At 46.5% G+C, this 18,001-nt stretch overlaps 1 protein-coding gene across 1 annotated transcript in view; it reads right to left on the bottom strand.

The window, feature by feature from the left end:
• The window catches only part of RRN3 (RRN3 homolog, RNA polymerase I transcription factor), a 45,747-nt gene extending 36,703 nt beyond the window's left edge, over nucleotides 1–9,044 (bottom strand). Inside the window, exons 1-6 of the mRNA XM_060260872.1 lie at nucleotides 8,946–9,044; nucleotides 8,279–8,335; nucleotides 5,304–5,393; nucleotides 5,078–5,207; nucleotides 3,541–3,600; nucleotides 2,386–2,449 (exon numbers count right to left, since the gene is read on the bottom strand). Coding sequence (XP_060116855.1) covers nucleotides 2,386–2,449; nucleotides 3,541–3,600; nucleotides 5,078–5,207; nucleotides 5,304–5,393; nucleotides 8,279–8,335; nucleotides 8,946–9,038 — 494 coding nt within the window. The 5' untranslated portion in view covers nucleotides 9,039–9,044. The remainder of the gene's footprint in view (nucleotides 1–2,385; nucleotides 2,450–3,540; nucleotides 3,601–5,077; nucleotides 5,208–5,303; nucleotides 5,394–8,278; nucleotides 8,336–8,945) is intronic.
• Between the last annotated feature and the right edge of the window lie 8,957 nt (nucleotides 9,045–18,001).

Raw genomic sequence — 18,001 nt, 5'->3', positions numbered from 1 at the left:
GATACAAAGAAAGCACCTTTAAGACCATGCTAATGTTTTAAGCATGTTTTATTTTAAGTTTTTAAACAAAATCTTTGTGTTTGTCTGTGTCCTTTATAAAGTTTATATATCTGCTCTCTAATAGGTACACAGAGAGCCCCGTAGTGCAGAGTGGTAAAGCTGCAGCACTGCAGTCGGAACCCTCTGCTCACGACCTGAGTTCGATCCCAGCGGAAGCTGGTTTCAGGTAGCAGGCTCGAGGTTGACTCAGCCGTCCATCCTTCCAAGGTCAGTAAAATGAGTATCCAGCTTGCTGGGGGGGAAGTATAGATGACTGGGGAAGGCAATGGCAAACCACCCCGTAAAAAGTCTGCTGTGAAAATGTTGTGAAAGCAATGTCACCCCAGAGTCAACAATGACTGGTGCTTGCACAGGGGACTACCTTTACCTTTAATAAGTACACACACAGCCCAGCCTGACACAGTTTGGCCCGACAAGGTCTCATTTATGTCAGATCCGGCCCGCATAACAAATCAGTTTGACACCCCTGCAGTAGAAGGCGGGAAGACCTGAAGGTCAGGGAAAAGGAGCTGTCCATGCAAGGGTGAGAAGGAGGTTTTGCAAGGAGAGAAGGAAAAGCATGCAAAAGAAGGAAAAACCTGGTGGTGGTGGAGGAGGAGGAGAAAAGATGGGATTTATACCCCACCCTTCACTCAGCATCTCAGAGTGGCTTACAATCCCCTTCCCTTCCTCTCCCTACAACAGACACCCTGCAATTTATAGTCTGTAGGGTGTTATAAATTGGAGAAAGTCTCAGAACAACCAGCAAATTCCACAGAACAATCAGCACAGTCAACAACCATCTTCCTTATCTTCAAACCCCTTCCAACCTTCCCAGCAATTAACACAGAACAATGGTCACATTCAACAGCCAGTTTCCTTATCACTACCCTTCCAGGAAGCCCCCCAAACAATGGGCACACCCACAAACCTATTGCCCTTTCATCACACCCCCTCCAGCCTACAAATAGCAGCTCTCCAGCAGCCCTGGCCCCACTCAATGCACAGCAGCCAAGAAGGTCTGAGCGCTTGCTCCGGCTGCAACGCCACTGAGGATGTTCTCCGCAGCTGAGAACGAAATGTCTGGAAGGAAAACTTTCTCCAGTAGAACACGGCACTTGATCCCGAAAGAGTCTACAAACCCTAGTTATTAACCAACTTATCTGGTTAGAGAGCCAGGCTGCCTTGTGGCATCTGGTCTCTGTTAATCGATCCTGCCGCCTAACACCATTAAATACACAGCCAGGACTCTTTATCCTTATGTATTTAACAGCTGTCTAAACCAGAGGTGTCGAACTAATTTGTTATGAGGGCCGGATCTGACATAAATGAGACCTTGTTGGGCTGGGCCATGTCAGGTTGGGCTGAGCTATGTCGGGCCAGGCCATGTGTGTACCTATTTAAGATTAGGTACCAGAGATATAAATTTTATAAAGAACAGACAAACACAAATATATTTTAAAAAAACTTTTAAAAAGCTTAAAACATTAGCACTCATTGGTCTTAAAGATGCATTTTTTGTATTTCTCCCATGGGATTCAGGGAACTGGGCAAAGGAAGCTCTGGCTCTTTCTTTCCTTCCCCAGGGGACTGGGAGGGAGGAGCCTCAACCAATAGAAGGAAGAGAGGCTCGGCTCAGTAGCTCTGTTGTGCAATTGAGAGAGACTGGCAAAGCAAGCTATTCCTCCCCCCCTTCCTCCCCAAGGGAGGAGCCTCAGCCAGTGGAGAAAACAAAGGTCTTGCTCTGTAGTTCCTGTGCAACTGAGCAAGCTTTGCAAAGCAAGCTGTTATGCAGAAGGAAGCAAGATATAGGGAGAAGGAAGCAGATGACAGCCAGTTGCTCAGGGGCTTGATAGGAGCCCTCCGGGGGCCTAATTTGGCCCCCAAACCATGTTCAACACCCCTGGTCTAAACAATGTATTTTACAACAGCAATACAAACAGAGCAACCTACAGAAAGGTCATTTAAGAATATCTTATTGAGTTTATTATCTTTTGAAATAAAATGTATGACAAGGGCTTTTTTTGTAGCGAGAACTCCTTTGCATATTAGGCCACACCCCCTCAATGTAGCCAATCCCCGAAGAGCTTACAGAGCTCTTAGTACAGGGCCTGCTGTGAGCTCAGGAGGATTGGCTACATCAGGGTGTGTGTGGCCTGATATGCAAAGGAGTTCCTGCTCCAAAAAAAGCCCTGTGTACGACCATTTTAAATAGCACAGCTGCTTGAACCCTTTGTGAAAAGCCTTGTTCCTCTAAATGCTGTGCAATTCATTTCACTTTAAGGGCAAGCAAAAGGGACATACATTACCTTAGAAAACAAGTCAAATAAAATTGCAGGGACTTACAAAGGGACGTATCTGGCAACTGTTTCCAACGCTCTGTGACATGTGTTAAAGGATCTGGTAATATCTGCAAGAGTTGGAAAAATAATACTGAGAATTGCCCAAGCAAGCAGAGCGCAGCAATTCAGACAGATTTCACAGGCAAAAGCTTTCATTTCTCAAGACAGATGGCTTTTAGCTCGCTATTCCAGTCCCAATATTTATCTAACGTACCTGGGTTGCAGTCAGACAGAAACAAGGTTCGAATTACTGAAATAAGAGTCTACTATCAATAGCAGGAGCTGCGGCTAAGTGGTAGAGTGTTTTCTCTGCGTTCAAGGAGGTCCCAGGAGTGAGCATGTTATTTTGGCCTGGGACCAGCATACCTACAGGACTGTCTCTTCTCAGAAAACTTAAAAAAGAAAGGTTCCCCAGCTACTGAACAGATCTATACTAACAAGATGCCCTTTGGAAGCCTCAGAAAGCATGGACATTATCTATTATTATGTGGCTCTCTGAGGAGCTCCGTGGCGCAGAGCGGTAAAGCTGCAGTACTGCAGCCAGAGCTCTCTACTCACAATCTGAGTTCAATCCTGGCAGACGCTGGGTTCAGGTAGCCGGCTCCAGGTTGACTCAGCCTTCCATCCTTCTGAGGTCGGTCAAATGAGTCCCCAGCTTGCTGGGGGGGGGGGGGGAAGTGTAGAGGACTGGGGAAGGCAATGGCAAACCACCCCATAAAAAGTCTGCCATGAAAACATCGTGATGCGACGCCGCCCCAGAGTTGAAAACGACTGGTGCTTGCACAGGGGACTACCTTTACCTTTCACCTTTTTAGTGGCTCTCTGGCATCTTAAAAAGAGAAAGATAATTCCCACCACCTGCTACCTGGGAACCTTTAACTGGAGCTTGTGGGGACCGAACCTGGGGCCCTCTGCCCACAAAGCCGTCCCATGGTTTTCCCAATGGCATATGTATGGTTCTTGAGTTGACAGTAAACCTTCCACAGATTTTGAAGAGAAGCACAATTCACCCTTATGCCTCTGTCCTGAATACATTGAAGCGCCATTTGTCACAGGCTAAGCAACAGTAGTTTCAACGTATTAAATAGGAAATAATATGCTTAGCAAGCAAAACTATTTAGCAATGGAAACCAGAACCGAATAAAACGTTACCACTCACTTTCATCGTCGTTGTCTGAATCAGAGATGTCCACGTCGTCCTCCCGTACAGTGATTCGAGCTAGCAGGAAACAGGATCCTTTTTTAAATATACCGCTTTGAAATGACAGTCATACTGCCAAATGAGATTTAAGAGCACAACACAACCTAAAAATTTCATCTGCCAGACCCTCATTACCAATTTTGCTGCACTCCAGACTGCAAAAAATGAAATTTTCAACGTTGTGCCACACAGAAAACAGCCTATAATAGTGGTAGTGGTCAAATTTGCTTAATGTAAGAACCACATAGAATAATTGTCAGATGTTTGAGAGCCACAAGACATGAACATCAGATGTTTGAGAGCCGGAAGACAGGCAGGCAAATATAGGGGAGGGAGGAGGAGGTGGAAAGAAAGCAACTTTAACTTTACATGCATTCTCCAAGCTGGCAGCTGGCTTGGAGAAATGATTTAAAGAGACAAATGCCTTCTCCAAGCTGGCCAAAAGCACAGTGGGGGCTTCGAGAGCTACACAATATGTGTGCAAGAGCCACATGTTGCTCCTGAGTCATAGTTTGGCCACCCCAGGTCAACAACTGGGTTCAGATCATTATATCTAATGGTAAATTGGCTATCCCTGGGATGCAAGCAGTAAAACCAAGCCCCTCACAGAGAAGTTAAGGGTCTCTACATACTTGGTGGACTACTCAAGTAACACATAAAAATATGACTTTGTAAACCAGTCTCCTGGGTGGAGGAATGGTTGAACGAGGACTGAATATGTCCAAGAGGCAGAGAATTATGAGATCAGCTGAGTGTTAATTAGGGGAAGGGGCGGTGAGGGTGGAATCAGCTTGCTCAAGTCCCCAAGAGCTCATAAAATCTTGGGGGGGTGGGATGGAATGGAATTTCCGAATTATTCTCTCCCCAGTGAGTCCTGGTGGGTTTCAGCTTGTAATAGTTTAAATAAGCAGGGCTTTTTTTGTGTAGGGGAAAAAAAATCCCAGCAGGAACACATTTGCATATTAAGCCAACCCCCCCCCCCCGATGTTTCACACAGGGTTTTTCTTTAATAGAAAAAGCCCAGCAGGAACTTATTTGCATATTAGGCCATACCCCTGACATCAGCCTTGTTTCAGATGGGGGTGTTTTTCTATAGAAAAAGCCCAGCAGGAACTTATTTGCATATTAAGCAACACCCCCCGATGTCACCATTGTTTCACACTGGGTTTTTTTTTAATAGAAAAAGCCCAGCAGGAACTTATTTGCATATTAGGCCATACCCCTGACATCACCCTTGTTTCACACAGGGGGGAGCTGTACAAAAAGCCCAGCAGGAACTTATTTGCATATTAGGCCACACCCCCTGATGCCAAGACAGCTGGAACTGCGTTCCTGTGTGTTCTTGCTCAAAAAAAAGCCCTGTTGATATGCAATGTGAAATAAAGTCTGCAACTCCCATTAAGTCCCCCTCCAAGCGATCACCAAATTAAAAAGGTAGCCTGCCCAAGTACTCCAGTTAGAGTAACCATATGGGGGGGGGGGGAGAGAAACTCACGGGGAATGAAGTGTGAGACGATCATAGCGAGACACGGCCGAAGGTAGATTGTCTGCGCTGACACCAAGTTGCTCAGGAAGGCCAAATACTCTTCCTCCACAGCTTTGCTTCTTCGGAGCCATGGGACTTTCTGCATTGTTGTACAGACAAGCAATGAGAACACGCACCGGGCAGATGAAATAAAAAGAACCAGCTGGAGTATTATTCACCTTCGGCGCATTCTTACCAATAAGATGCTGACCAGCTGTTCAAACTCCTTTGTCAGGGTTGCAACAGACGACCGGAACTCACGCAGCCAACTAATAATCTGCTCATCCTTAAAATAAAAAAGAGATTTTTTTTCTTTTAACAGTAGAACATTATTAAAAATCCAAAATATTATTACTGAAAGCACCTTTTTTTTCAGGGTTGCCACTAACATTTTATTTTTCATTTCTGTGACTTTCACTGACCAACATCTGACAATTTTCCTGACCACCATTCAAATATAACAAGTTAAAAAATGAATAGGCCGTGTTGCATTAATGCAAGGCTTAATGAAATGTTCCACTCTACAACTACATAAGTCTCAGCTGAAAAATATTTGTCAAAGTAAGAGATTTAGGTAATATCAGCTTCTTTCAACATTAACTACAGCAACACCTGTTTTGCAATTGCACCCAAAATTACACCAAGATACAAACTTCAATTCAACTAAACTCTGAATGCTAACAAGTAGGAACTTTCCAAAACTGGAAATGTTTCACTTTCACTTTCTGGTTCTAGAATGTGTAATGAGCGGATCAGCAGCAAGAAAGGAGGTGGAGTTTCCGCAATCTAGAGAAGCAGACAACCCTCATTTCCAACCTTTATGCAAGGGAGAAATCACGAAACGGGGTGAGAAAGCTCATACTCTGTAAACTCCAGCACGGGCAATCACATTTGCAAAATTTACTTCGCATGGTGCAGAGTAGAAAGTGCTAGTTGTCTGTGAAATCCAACAGTGGCAAAACTCATTTGCAACTCTGTGCTGGATTTAGCAATTTCCCTGACTTTCCCTGACCTCAGACCAATTTCCCCGACTTTCCAGAAAGTGGCAACCCTGTTTGTTTGTTTTTTTAAAAAAGCAACAGGCATTCTGTGGGACTCCCCATGTGTACAATTGTCTTCCAACAAACTTATATGCATTTTTAAACAAATCGTCTGTCTGGGGGGAGGCGTGAGGAAAAGAGCTTCACAAGACAAACTTTACCAATTATTCCTAACTGCAACCACAGCCCAAATACAATAACATAAATAATTGCATCCAAATGTGAGCAGGCAGTTATGCTTAGAACATTCGCTAAAGCACCTGTCCACATGTAAAGCACATCAATTTTAAAAAGTTTTTAAACCTATACAAAATACCACTAGTCAATAATACAAGACATCCCTTAAGACGTTATACATGGTGTGTGTGTGTGTGGTTTGCAGCAGGAACTCCTTTGCGTATTAGGCCACACACCCCTGGTGTAGCCAATCTTCCTGGAGCTTACAGGGGTCTTCGTACAGGGCCTACTGTAAGCTCTGGGAGGATTGGCTACATCTGGGGTGTGTGGCCTAATACGCAAAGGAATTCTGCTTTAAAAAAAAAAAGAAAGAAAAAGCCCTGGTTATACACACTCAAAATTTGTAATTCTCAGTGCAACCATGCAGAGTTCACCTTTACTCTAAGATTGGTCTATTATGAGAGCCAGTGAGGTGTAGTGGTTAGAGCTGTGGACTACGATCTGGCACAGCTAGGTTCAAATCCCCACTTTGCCACGAAAGGTTGCCAGGTGACCACTCACATACACACAATGTCATCTACCACAAAGTGTCCTTCATTTTTTCCCCCTCCATCCAGTCAAGTTGGCTTCTGGCCACCCCAGTGGGTCTTGAAGGCAAGGGATGTTCAGAGGTGGCTTGCCATTGCCCGCTTCACGTTATGACCCTGGTATTCCTTGGAGGTCACCACCCAAATACAAGCCAGGGCCAGCTCTGCTTAACTTCCGAGATCTGATGAGATTGGCCTTGCCTGGGTCATCTAGACCGGGTGTGGCCAAACTGCGGCTTGGGAGCCGCAAGTGGCTCTTTCACACATATTGTGTGGTTCTCGAAGCCCCCACCACCCTGCCAGCCAGCTTGGAGAAGGCATTTGTTTCTTTGAATCACTTCTCCAAGCCAAGCCAGCTGGCAGCTTGGAGAATGTATTTTAAAAGTTGCTTTCTTTCCACCTTTCCCTCCTCCCTCCCCTCCCAACTTATTTGCCTTCCTTACTTGTGGCTCTCAAACATCTGACGCTCATGTCTTGTGGCTCTCAAACATCTAACATTTATTCTAGGTGGGTCTTATGTTAAGCAAGTTTGGCCACCCCTGATCTGGACTGCAGAATGCTATCAAGAATTCCACCCCCCCACACCCCTCCAGGTCAATTATTCATAAAAGGCAACTTAATGTATGTCCAGTAACACCCTCTACCTCCTCAGACCCACTAGGCTTTTGATAAAAGTAGGTGGCGTTTCTATAGCAATGAGGATCCTGTGAATTTAGGGGAAGGTATTTGTGAGTTTCCTGCGGTGCGCAGAGGGTTGGACTAGATGACCCTGGAGGTCCCTTCCAACTCTATGATGCTACTGAATCTTCCTTCCAAAAGGCAGGGGATGCAAAATGCAAATAAAAGATGAAATGGATTTCCTTAAAAGAAGTATCAGTAAGAGCCATGACACCTCTGTAAGAAACACTGAATACAACAGACAGCGGAGAGAAAAGCTGAACTGTTAACGTGATACACCTCCAAAAGTTCAATTTCTCCTTCAGACAGCTATTTCCCTCTACCAGGAAAGAAAGCCATTCCTAAAGATGCAATTCATAAGCATGCAGTTGAAACATATTTTGGGAAAAAGGATATAAGCAGGGCTTTTCTGAGCAGGAACCCACAGTTCCGGCTGGCTTGGTGTCAGGGGGTGTGGCCTAATATGCAAATACGTTCCTGCTGGGCTTTTTCCATAGAAAAGCCCTGTGTGAAACAATGGCGATGCCAGGAGTGTGGCCTAATATGCAAATGAGTTCCTGCTGGCTTTTTCTACAAAAAAAGCCCTGGATATTAGTATAGAAAATTTCTGGTGGATGTCCCCAAAATTTTATTCTCTTTTGATTTAAGGAGCAAGCATACTGAAATACTTGGGTGGGTAAATATCTTACTTTTAAGTCTGGATCCAACAGCTGATCCTTCAACAAATCAAAATCAGTTCTCTCTCCCTAAGAGAGAAAAATAAGAGCATTAAGATGCAATTTGGTAATCCATGCAATCTTGTGTTAATGAACTTCAACACTGTCATCTCTGATCAGGCCTAAAAAAGACAACTCAGTCAAAAGGCAACTCTTGAAATCAGATAGTGATTTTAGAAAACTCCTCTAAATCCTAGATAAAAATCTCTTGCAACATACATAGTCTCTGACAATATGGCACAGCAAAATCATCTCTTTTTTTAAAAGATTCAGTGATCTCAATTATTTTTTCACTTCAAGCAGGACACATTACTAAACACTAAGGAGAAAGGAAAATACCACAGAAGTTGATCTTTTGAGAATGAACTTCCAGAATTTAAAATCTTTATACTTTTGTCTCTAAATTAACAGTAATCAATACCTCATCCCTTCTTGAAGTCATGTTAGGCAGATATACAAGAATGGAGATCTCCACACATGTGAAGAAGTGAACTATGATTCATAAACATTCATACTGAAATAAACGTTAGTTTTTAAGATGCCACTAGACTTCTGCTTTATTTTGCTATGAAGGACTACCATGGCCTCCCTTTGCAATCATGATGTACACAACACAGGCAACAACACATAGTTACATTACCTTTTGGTATTTTAGCAGAATATCTGTCAAGGTCCCGCCAAATCGAACCGTTTTCTTTGGGGGCGACCTTAGAAGTTCGCCTGTAGCCAACATGTCAGAAATTCTAAATGGGTGAAACAAAACACGACACGATAAAAACAATCTTTTAGAACATTTCCTGTTTTGCTGGCTCCTACATAATCACTCCTGCCAAACCCTTGTCATAAGAAAAATGATGGAATTGTGGTTAGGTGGGACAGGTGAAAAACATAATGCTTGGTGCCCCAAACCTGCACACACTGGGCTATCCAACCAGCTTCTGCTTTTCATACATGATTTCAGAGAAATCAACATAACACAGTTTAGTTTCAAGACTAGAAACCTGAAGAAGAAGATGATGATGATGAAGATGATGAAGGTATTGGATTTATATCCCGCCCTACACTCTGAATCTCACTCAGAGCAGTTACAATATCCTTTACCTTCCCCTGCCCCCACAACAGACACCCTGTGAGGTGGGTGGGGCTGAGAGAGCTCTCACAGAAGCTGCCCTTTCAAGGACAACTCCTACAAGAATGATGGCTGACCCAAGGCCATTCCAGCAGGTGCAAGTGGAGGAGTGGGGAATCAAACCAGGTTCTCCCAGATAAGAGTCTGCGCACTTAACCACTACACCAAACCAGCTCTCACTGCCTTTACTACTTAATTTCACACAGCTGACAAAGTTAAAGAACAGAATTTTCCATATTTAGCAAAAGAAGTGAAGGACCATGATGAGTAAAACCACACACGGTAAAAGAATGTATGACGAGACCAATGGTCCATATAGTCCAGCATCTGCTCACACGGTGGCTACCCAACCAGCAAAGAGGAGGCTAGTGCTAATCAAATCAGTAGCCGTTCATCAGCAGAGATGCCAGGGACTGAATCTGGCCTCTTACCTGGGCTAACCCACTGAGCTACAGCCCTCCTTACAAACATACAATACTGCTGCTGTCTACCAAGTTTGACCACTGATCCATACTGCTAAACATGACCTACTCAGGTTGGCAGCAGCTCTCTAGGATCTCAGGCAAAGAAAGGACATTTCCAATACTACAGCTTTAATTTAACTTCAATCCTCCTGCTTCCAAAACATGGACTCTGCTGCTGAACCACGGCCTTTCCCAATGGCTGATGGATATAACTTAGTCAAGTGGTCCATCTTGTTTAGGATCATCTCCTTTTGGCTCTCTACCAAAGAAGAATCTTTCCTGCTGCCTGCTCACTGAGATCCTTAATTTAACTGGCAGTTGAATCCAACTGTCTGCAAACTGTGCTCAGCCACAGAACTATGTATGCTGCCTTCCCACCTGAGGACATCCTATGAAGCTGCCCTATCGCAAGTCCAGCTGCTGGTCCTTGGAGCTCACTGCTGTCTACTTTGACTGGCAGAGAAAGAGCTTTACCACCTTTCACTGGAAATGCTGGTGATAGAACTGGGGACATCCTCACATGATGCCTTCTACTGACTCCATCTATCCAGTCCAGCAATGCCTACTGTTATCTGGCAGAGGGGTCTTCATCGCCTGCACCTTTTACTGAAGATGCTTGTGAATGAATATGGGGTGGGGGGAGTCTTCTCTGTGCAATTCCATCCAAGGGATTTTGCAGCAGTGACAGAGCATCTGATGCTGCACTGCTAGGGAGTTGGATCACAGGTCCACACCAAGATCAGTGGCCTGCTTTGCCTGGCCAGAGTGGTCCCAAGCGGAGAGGTCTTTCCATACCACCCACTATCTGATTGGTTGTGGTATATTTTCTGGGCTGTATGGCTGTGGTCTTGACATTGTGCGACCTGACGTTTCGCCAGCAACTGTGACTGGCATCCTCAGAAGTATAACCCAGAAAACTGAAGTTCTCTCTGGGTCAAACTGAGAAGAAAATGGTAGGCAGTTAATATTTATCTACTCAGGCAGGTGGGGTAGGGCTGAGTCATTATCTTCGACAACACACTATCTGATTCTTTCGAAGGAAGAGGACTAGGGCTGTGATCTCACACACACTAAATAATAATGCACTTTCTAAATGGATTTGGCTGCGTGAACTGGCAAAATCCAGTTGGAAAGCAGACTGAAAGTGCATTATTTAGTGTGCATGATAACAGCCTGAAACTGAACCTGAGCTGCCTACTTCACGTAAAAGCAGGTGCTCCACCACTGAGCTAAGCCTCCACCGCATTCAAAGACTAAACCGCCGTTTAGTCCACCCAGGTTAGCATCGCCTCCACTGCCAGGCCGGGGTTTGGGTCTGAGTTAGAGTTGCCAAATTCGATTTAAAAAATATCTGGGGACTTTGGGGGTGGAGCCAGGAGACTTTGGGGGTGGATCCAAGAGCAAGGCTGTGACAAGCATAATTGAACTCCAAAGGGAGCTGTGGCCATCACATTTAAAGGGACCGCACACCTTTTACATACCTTCCCTCCACTGGAAATAATGAAGGATGGGGCACCTTCTTTGGGGGCTCCTAGAATTGGACCCCCCCTCATCCAATCTTCTTGAAACTTGGAGGGTTGAGGAGAGGCACCAGATGCTACGCTGAAAATCTATCTCAAAAAACCGCCCCCCCCCCCGAGCCCCAGATACCCACGGATCAATTCTCCATTACTCCCTATGGGAATCGTTCTCCATTGGGAATAATGGAGTGCCCACCAGACCTCCCCCTCCCGTTTTCTGATGACCCTGAAGGGGGGCGGAAGGTCCCCAAACCGGGGGATCCCCTGCCCTCACCTGGGGACTGGCAACCCTAGTCCGCGTGCTCCTGAATCGTTCCAAGGGGAAATATTGGGGATGCTGCGTGCAAAAGAGATGACGCTCTCAAACGCGCAGCGCCTCTGCAGCGCTCCTCCGCCCGCTTTAGGATCTCCGCCCAGCGACCAGCCGGCCACCCCGCGCTGCCTCCGGCTCCATGCTCTTCGTGCGCCCAGCTGGCTGTGACGCAGGCACGGCACAGGCCTTACCTCCCGCGACCCGGAAGGAGAACCATCGGGGCTTTTTTAAAAAACAAAACTTCCCCATGTCTGCTGTGCACGCCCCTTGCAAAGGAGTCGCAACTCGCGGTGCTTCTTTTGCAAGAGGTGCGGATACCAGAGAGACGAAGATGGTGCTTCCGATGGTCTCGACTGGGTGCTGGCAAAGCAATAAAGGTGCCCTTATGAAGTGTGTGGCTGCACGCGGAAGCTCGCATTCTGAATAAAACTTTGTCGGTCTCAAAGGCGCCACTGGACTCCCAACTTGGTTCTATTTGAGTGGCTCCTCTCTCTCTGACCAATTTCGCACGGTTTAACTCTGTCCCCAAACTGGCTTTCTACACTAGAATAATAGAAACCAACTTTATGATTCTATGGTTTTAGTGTAGAAAGTCAGTTTGGGGACAGTTAAACCAGGATTAAAGCTCTAGTGCGAAATTGGTCCTTCTCATTCTCTCTGTCTCTCTCTCTCACACACACACATACACACACGGAGTTCGTAAAGACCGTTTAAAATATTTGTTTTATAAGGAAAAGGGTAAAAGTCGGATCTACACGGATCTTCATGAATTCATATGATTTTTACATTGAAATGAAATCAAACCACGTTAATCCTATAGATCCTGTTTTAGACTATAAGCAGGACCACAAAAGTCATGCCTTCACGAATTCGTGGCGCCTCAGCAATGCAAAAACTGGCTTCCAAAGCACGGATCCTCATGAATTCATATGATTTTTATGGTGAAATGAAATCAAACCACCATCATGTTGTAGATCCTCTCTTAGACTATAGGCAGCACCAAAAAAATCATGCCTCCACGAATTTGTGGCACCGCAGCAGTGAAAAAACATGTTTCCAAACCATGGATCCTCATGGATCCTCATGATTTTTGCTTTGGGCCACCACAAGATCACCAGCCAATCACATATGTCCATAGGCAGATGTTGCACCACAGAAATCGTGGATCCACGACTTCGTGGTAGCGCCAGGGACCAAAAACTTGTTTTTGGACCACGGATCCTCATGGATCCACGTTATTTTTGCCTTGGATCCCCCCAAGCCTTCCATCCAGTCACATATCATGTCCATGGGCAGAATTTCCACCACAGAAATCGTGGAGCCATGGCTTCGTGGCAGCACCAGGGACCAAAAACTTGCTTTTGGACCACGGATCCTCATGGATCCACATGATTTTTGTTTCGGATCCCCCCAAGCCCTCCATCCAGTCACATATGTCCATAGGCAGTGTTTGCACCACAGAAAATGTGGATCCACAGCTTCGTGGCAGCGCCAGGGGCCAAAAACTTGCTTTTGGACCACGGATCCTCATGGATCCGCATGATTTCTTCCATGGTGCTGCCACGAAGCTGTGGATCCATGATTTTTGTGGTGGAAGCTCTGCCCATGGACATGATATGCGATTGGATGGTGAGGTTGGGGGGATCCAAGGCAAAAATCATGAGGGTTCATGAGGATCCGTGGTCCAATACCAGTTTTTGGTGTCTGGTGCTGCCACGAAGCTGTGTATCTATGATTTCTGTGGTGCAAGCTTTACCCATGGACATGATATGTGATTGGATAGTGAGCTTGGGGTGGCCCAAAGTAAAAATCATGAGGATTCATGAGGATCCGTGGTCCAAAAGCAAGTTTTTGGTCCCTGGCGCTGCCATGAAGCTGTGAATGAAGCCGCCCTGAGCCTGCTGAGGTGGGGAGGGCGGGATAGAAATAAAATTTATTATTATTATTATTATTGAATCCACGATTTCTGTGCTGCAAACTCTGTCCATGGGCATGATATGTGACTGGATGGAGGGCTTGGGGGGATCCAAAGCAAAAACCATGTGGATCCATGAGGATCCGTGGTCCAAAACGAAGTTTTTGCTCTTTGGTGCTTCCACGAAGCCGTGGATCCATGACTTCTGGGCTGCAAACTCTGCCCATGGACATGATATGTGACTGGATGGTGATCTTGGGGGGATCCAAGGAAAAATCGTGTGGATCCAAGAGGATCCTTGGTCCAAAACCAAGTTTTTGGTCTTTGGGGCTGCCACGAAGCCATGGATCCACGATTTCTGTGGTGCAGACTCTGCTCATGGACATGATATGTGATTGGATGGAGGGCTTGGGGGGATCCGAAGCAGAAATCATGTGGATCCATTGAGGATCCGTGGTCCAAAAGAAAGTTTTGGTCCCTGGCGCTGCCACGAAGCTGTGGATCCACGGTATCTGTGGTGCAGACTCTGCTCATGGACATGATATGTGACTGGATGGAGGGCTTGGGGGGATCCAAAGCAGAAATCATGTGGATCCATGAGGATCCGTGGTTCATAACCAAGTTTTTGATATCTGGCGCTGTGACGAAACTGTGGATCCATGACTTATGTGGTGGAAACTCTGCCCATGGACATGATACGTGACTGGATGGAGGACTTGGGGTTTCCGAAGCAGAAATCACGTGGATCCATGAGGATCCGTGGTTCATAACCAAGTTCTTTTATTTCTGGCGCTGCCAAGAAACCGTGGATCCATGATTTTTGTGGTGGAAACTCTGCCCATGGACATGACATGCGGCTATATGGAGGGCTTGGGGGGATCCAAAGCAAAAATCACATGGATCCATGAGGATCCGTGGTCAGAAAGCAAGTTTTTGGTCCCTGGCGTTGCCACGAAGTTGTGGATCCACATTTTCTGTGGTGCAAACACTGCCTATGGACATGATAAGTGACTGGATGGAGGGTTTGGGGGGATCCGAAGCAGAAATCATGTGGATCCATGAGGATCTGTGGTCCAAAAGCAAGTTTTTGGTCCCTGGCGCTGCCACGAAGCCGTGGATCCACAATTTCTGTGGTGTAAACTGTGCCCATGGACATGACGTGTGGCTGTATGGTGGGCTAAGGGGGATCCAAAGCAAAAATCACATGGATCCATGAGGATCCGTGTTCCAAAAGCAAGTTTTTGGTCCCTGGCGCTGCCACGAGGCTGTGAATCCATGATTTCTGTATTGCAAACTCTGTCCATGGGCATATGTGACTGGATGGAGGGCTTGGGGGGATCCAAAGCAAAAAATCATGTGGATCCATGAGGATCCGTGGTCCAAAAGCAAGTTTTTGGTCCCTGGCGCTGCCATGAAGCTGTGGATCCACGATTTCTGTGGTGCAAACACTGCCTATGGACATGATAAGTGCCTGGATGGAGGGTTTGGGGGGATCCGAAGCAGAAATCATGTGGATCCATGAGGATCCGTGGTCCAAACTCAAGTTTTTGGTCCCTGGTGCTGCCACGAAGCCGTGGATTCACGATTTCTGTGGTGCAGACTCTGCTCATGGACATGATATGTGATTAGATTGAGGACTTGGGGGGATCCAAAGCAAAAATCACATGGATCCATGAGGATCCGTGGTCCAAAAGCAAGTTTTTGGCCCCTGGCGCTGCCACGAAGCTGTGGATCCACATTTTCTGTGGTGCAAACACTGCCTATGGACATGATAAGTGCCTGGATGGAGGGTTTGGGGGGATCCAAAGCAGAAATCATGTGGCTCCATGAGGATCCATGGTCCAAAATTAAGTTTTTGGTCCCTGGTGCTGCCACGAAGCTGTGGATCCATGATTTCTGTGGTGCAAACACCGCCCATGGACATGATAAGTAACTAGATGGAGGGTTTGGGGGGATCCGAAGCAGAAATCATGTGGATCCATTAGGATCCGTGGTCCAAAATAAAGTTTTTGGTCCCTGGCGCTGCCACGAAGCCGTGGATTCACGATTTCTGTGGTGCAGACTCTGCTCATGGACATGATATGTTATTGGATTGAGGGCTTGGGGGGATCCGAAGCAGAAATCATGTGGATCCATGAGGATCCATGGTTTGGAAACATGTTTTTTCAGTGCTGTGGTGCCACAAATTCGTGGAGGCATGATTTTTTTGGTGCTGCCTATAGTCTAAGAGAGGATCTACAACATGATGGTGGTTTGATTTCATTTCACCATAAAAATCATATGAATTCATGAGGATCCGTGCTTTGGAAGCCAGTTTTTGCATTGCTCAGGTGCCACAAATTCGTGGAGGCATGACTTTTGTGGCCCTGCCTATAGTCTAAGACAGGTTCTATAGAATTACAGTGGTTTGATTTCATTTCAATGTAAAAATCATATGAATTCATGAATAATAATAATAAATTTATTCTTATATCCCGCCCTCCCCCGCCGAAGCGGGCTCAGGGCGGCTCACAGGACATGGCATATACCATGATTACAATAAAATACAATCATTACTATAAAAGACAATTAAAACATAGTAAAATTACATTCAAATTAAGTTAAATAAACAAGTAAAATATTATAGGCTACAGATTAATGTGCTACAGTTCGATATATGTATAGGATGGCTAGGTGTCATTACCCGGGTTCCATCTTAAACGCAAGTTGGCAGAGGATGGTTTTCCAAGCCCCGCGAAACTGATTTAGGTCTCGGAGGGCTCGCACCTCCTCTGGTAGTTGATTCCACCATTGGGGAGCCATTGTAGAGAAGGCCTGCTCCCTCGTTGTTTTCAGTCTGGCCTCCCTTGGTCCAGGGATTCGTAGAAGATTTTGGGAACTAGATCTCAGTGCTCTCTGGGGAACGTATGGAGAGAGGCGGTCCCTAAGGTAGGCAGGTCCTCGGCCATATAGGGCTTTAAAGGTAATAACCAGCACCTTGTAACGAACTCGGTACACAATTGGCAGCCAGTGCAGCTCCCGCAGCCTAGGCTGTACATGTTCCCATCGTGGTAGTCCCACTAACAGCCTGGCCGCTGCATTCTGCACTAGCTGTAGTTTCTGCGTTCGGTACAAGGGCAGCCCCATGTAGAGGGCATTACAGTAGTCCAGCCTTGAGGTGACCGTTGCATGGAGCACAGTTGCCAGGTCTCTACGTTCCAAGAAGGGGGCCAACTGCCTCGCCCTCCTAAGGTGGAAAAAGGCGGATTTAGCAGTGGCAGCTATCTGTGCCTCCATTGTCAAGGAAGGCTCCAGTAGCACTCCCAAGCTCTTGACCCTGCGCACTGGTATCAGTGACGCACCATCAAAAGTTGGTAGGGAGATCTCCCCTCCTGGCCCGCTGCAACCCACGCAAAGGACCTCAGTCTTTGCTGGATTCAGCTTCAGCCCACTCAGCCTGAGCCAACCTGCCACGGCTTGCAACTTCGGCCCAGATTTATAGGGACATCGTCAGTCCAGCCGTCCATCAATAGATAGAGCTGGGTGTCATCAGCATACTGGTGTCAACCCAGCCCATACCTCCGGGCAATCTGGGCAAGGAGGTGCATGTAGATGTTAAACAACATCGGGGAGAGAACTGCCCCCTGAGGCACCCCACAATTAAGTAGGTGTCTCTGGGACAGTTCTCCTCCAATCGCCACCCTTTGTCCCCGACCTTCAAGGAAGGAGGAGAGCCACTGTAAGGCTAGCCCATGAATTCTTGCGTCGGCGAGGCAGCGGGTCAGCAGCCAATGGTCAACCATATCGAACGCAGCCGATATGTCTAACAGCAGCAGTACCCCCGAGCCGCCTCGATCCAGATGTCGTTGGAGGTCATCCATGAGGGCGACCAAAACTGTCTTCGTCCCATGGCCCGGGCGGAAGCCGGACTGGCATGGATCTAAGGTGGAAGCGTAATCCAGAAAAGCCTGTAACTGCAACGCCACAGCCCTCTCTATAATTTTGCCCAAAAAGGGCAAATTTGAGACCGGCCGGTAATGAGCCAATTTGGCCGGATCTAATGTAGCTTTTTTTCAGAAGAGGGCGGACCGCTGCCTCCTTCAGAGGTGTTGGAAAGAAGCCCTCTGAAAGAGATCTATTTATGATGTCCCGTATAGGACATCTTAGCTTCTCCTGGCAAGCCTTAATTAGCCAGGAGGGGCATGGGTCCAGATCACAAGTTGTTGGGCGTGCAGTGACAAGGATTCTGTCAACTTCCTCCAAGCTGAGTGGGTCGAAGCAGTCCAAGATCAAACCAGAAGACACGCATTGGGCCTCGAGTTCACTTACTGTATCCAAATTGGCAGGGCAGATCCGTGAAGATCCGTGTAGATCCG

The sequence above is a fragment of the Heteronotia binoei genome, chromosome 20 (assembly GCF_032191835.1).
Source record: "Heteronotia binoei isolate CCM8104 ecotype False Entrance Well chromosome 20, APGP_CSIRO_Hbin_v1, whole genome shotgun sequence".
Taxonomy (NCBI): domain Eukaryota; kingdom Metazoa; phylum Chordata; class Lepidosauria; order Squamata; family Gekkonidae; genus Heteronotia; species Heteronotia binoei.
Note: the sequence above shows the minus strand (reverse complement) of the source record. Positions and strands in the feature narration are given on the sequence as shown.